Consider the following 3,367-nt stretch of genomic DNA (forward strand, 5'->3'; position numbering starts at 1 on the left):
CTGAATTAAAAAATGTTCTATCACTGATCTCTGAGAAACATGTGATAGGGTAGATGTTGTTTACTTCTCAAGAATGTGACGATTGGGTGGTCAGTCATGACGTCGTGACAGTGGTTTGTAATCCTGAACGGTGTTGTTTACTTCTCAAGAATGTGCCGAAATATGCCATTCCATATGAGCAAGCCTCTCATTACAAATGAGCTGTTTCAGAATTGACTGTTAGCTGAAAAGGAACTACCAGATTGTCATTTTTACTTATTACAACTGAATCCGGGGCAAATAGAGTACTATACAGGATTACTAATTGCTCAAAAGAGACCATCAGATCTGCATTTTCACTTAACCTATATGTGCTCCCAGATCACAGCCTTAATTTCCAAGACAACATGAAACTGTAGCCCGCAGATGCACTACCAGATCGCAGCAATCAAAATCCAATAGCAAAAAAAAAAATGTAGAACGGCGAGACAGAATTTGAATAAAAGATGCGATGCGTGATTCCATTTATCAAACCAGAGATTTGAACATTCGATGGCATCCACAGGACATACAAGGAGGGCAAACAACTACAGAGTCATAAAACAGCTAGCAACCAAGCGCGGCGGACGGGGCGCGTGCAGAGCCTAGGCGCGCTCTCCGCGGATGCGGCGCGCGAGCTGGATGTCCTTGGGCATGATGGTGACGCGCTTGGCGTGGATGGCGCAGAGGTTGGTGTCCTCGAAGAGCCCGACGAGGTACGCCTCGGCGGCCTCCTGCAGGGCGGAGACGGCGGAGGACTGGAAGCGGAGGTCGGTCTTGAAGTCCTGAGCGATCTCCCGGACGAGGCGCTGGAAGGGGAGCTTGCGGATGAGCAGCTCCGTGCTCTTCTGGTACTTGCGGATCTCGCGGAGGGCGACGGTGCCCGGGCGGAAGCGGTGGGGCTTCTTCACGCCGCCGGTGGCCGGGGCGGACTTGCGCGCCGCCTTGGTCGCCAGCTGCTTCCTCGGTGCCTTGCCGCCGGTGGACTTGCGCGCCGTCTGCTTCGTGCGGGCCATCGGGGCTGGGGGGTCGTCGGCAAGGAGGGGTGCTGCTGCTGCTACGGTTTGGAGATGGAGATTGAGATTTCTCGCGGTGGTGGATTCGTGGAGGGATGGAGGGGGGTATAAATAGGATCTGGGATGGGTTTTGGTGCTTTGCGCGCGATGATTTTGCGGTTTGGATTTCGCCGGGCGGGCGGCACGGGCGCCATTGGATCGCTTCCGGATGGAGGGTGGGGATTCGAGTTTGCGGCCGTCACGCGGATCGCCATCCGTGTGCCTCACGAGCGGTGCTGCTGTGGTCTGTGGACAACATGAGCGGTACTGGAGTCTGGAGGAATTTCAGCCTTGTACTGAAATTTCTGCAGAATTGTTTTTTTGTGTGGGAATTTTCTGAAGAATTGATCGTCATTTGAAATCAAAAAATAATAATACAATCTAATTCCGGAGTAATTTGTTACAAGGATGATAACAATATTAAATGGACCGTTGTATGATCGATAATTTTTACCACGGTCTAATTCACATCTTCGGCATCATCTTGCTGTGCGGATATGCGTTTGAGCCTTTTTTGAATTTCTCCTGATTTTTTGTTCAAAATTGCATCATGAAGCTGATAAAAAAAAAAGCTCCGGCCCTGGTCAGAGCGGGCGTCGGCGTCGTTCTGGTCACTTCCTCCTCGCGGGAGTCGCCTTGGAGGTATCATCTTCTATCGGATAACACTAGCACATGAGGTCCTTCTGCATAGTTGTCGGCTAGGCAGGTGCATGACTTGGGGTCGGTATGGAAGACGGAGCGGCGGCTCCGAAGTTCACCCTATATGGTTTCATCTTAGGTTACTTGGGGGAAGAGTCGACAAACTTGTTCGATACACAGCCTAAGGGCCGTGTTCGTGCGTTTGTGTGGTTTCTAAGGCAGAGCGGCGGCTCCAGGTCGTGTGGTATGGTGTTATCTCACGTTTTTTGGGCTATGAAGTCGTTGGCTCATTTGTGTCGTAGAACCGATGTTGGTGTGTGTGGAAATGTACCGGTTTTCATCCAGTTTTCTTTATGAATTGGTCAATTTTAGGGCTTGTTGAGCTGTGCCCTCAGCTGAACCCTGTCATGCTATCGTATGTGCTATTTTGTGTGCGTTTGCGGTGTGAACATTTGTAGTACCTTGTGGCTCCAGTGGTTTGCTTTATATATAAAGCGTGGCGAAAACTTTTTTCGGTAAATTGGTGGATTTCTCTTCTTCTGAAAAGTCGGAGCTCATGCTGGTTGCTTGACAAGAAAAACTTATACATAATTTAACAATTGTATTTTAAAACAAATTCAATCCTTTTTTCAACAAATTAATTATAAATACTACTCCCTCCAATCCTAATTAATTAACGCTTGTCAACTTTGCACTGAACAAACGTCAACTAATTTGGATCGGGGTATTGTTTTCTTAGAGCATCTACAGCCCGGCGTCTCAAACCGGTCTCAAACGCTCAGACAGCCCGCACGGTTATTGACCAGTCACGTTTTTCTAACCCAACCGGGCGCCTCAAACGGCTCTCAAACGCCCGGGTTGTCCAGAGCCCCTCATACCCAGCCCAAATATGGGGCGGATATGGGCACGTCTGCCGCATCCCCGCAAATATCCCCAATCCGGAAACCCTAACTCACTCTCACTCTCGATCCATCTCTTCTTCTTCTCCGATTTCTCCAATTCGATCCACTCTGACAACTTCGGTGATTGTGGCGAGCATGTCGAGCGCCAACAGCCACACCTCCTCCGACTTCGACGATGACCTAGCCCTCCGCATTGCCCTCGAGAGGTCCAATGTGGACACGGCTGGCAGTTCCGGATCGGCCTCGCTTCTCCCCCGCTGGTGCAGTGAGGATGCCGGTGATGGCTCCTCCCGACCCGTGCTTGCCTCCACACGGTTTGCGCAGTTCGTGCTTCCCCCATGCTGTCCTCTGGCCCCGCCACCTGCTGCTCCCCCCCCACGCGAGGCAGCGGTTGGTGCTTGTGCCCTCTCCGCCGACCCGGACACGCATGCCGGAGTCAGGGGTGCGCGCCGCCCTGTGACACCCCTGTAATTAAGCTACTGTGACAAACAACTAGGTGATAGCAAGATATATGACATGAAACAGTAAGGCTATCACAAAGTAAAGTTCATAAATAAAGGGCTCGGATAAGAGATAACCGAGGCACGCAGAGACAGTGATGTATCCCGAAGTTCACACCCTTGTGGATGCTAATATCCGTTTGGAGTGGTGTTGTCGGGTGGTAGGTGCGACATATGCTAACGGATGGCTTATCATTGTGGGAGCCAGTAAGACATCACCGGTGCCTGGAAACGGGATGAGGCGAAGACATGC

General features: G+C 51.0%; 1 protein-coding gene across 1 annotated transcript; it reads right to left on the bottom strand.

Moving 5' to 3' along the window:
- Nucleotides 1-473: 473 nt before the first annotated feature.
- LOC119291217 (histone H3.2) lies at nucleotides 474-1,111 on the bottom strand. Its single transcript, XM_037569932.1, has one exon. It carries the CDS (start codon nucleotides 1,032-1,034, stop codon nucleotides 624-626), a length of 411 nt encoding a protein of 136 aa, XP_037425829.1. The 5' UTR covers nucleotides 1,035-1,111; the 3' UTR covers nucleotides 474-623.
- Nucleotides 1,112-3,367: the final 2,256 nt, after the last annotated feature.

Source organism: Triticum dicoccoides, chromosome 4B, assembly GCF_002162155.2.
Source record: "Triticum dicoccoides isolate Atlit2015 ecotype Zavitan chromosome 4B, WEW_v2.0, whole genome shotgun sequence".
In the NCBI taxonomy this organism is placed as follows: Eukaryota; Viridiplantae; Streptophyta; class Magnoliopsida; order Poales; family Poaceae; genus Triticum; species Triticum dicoccoides.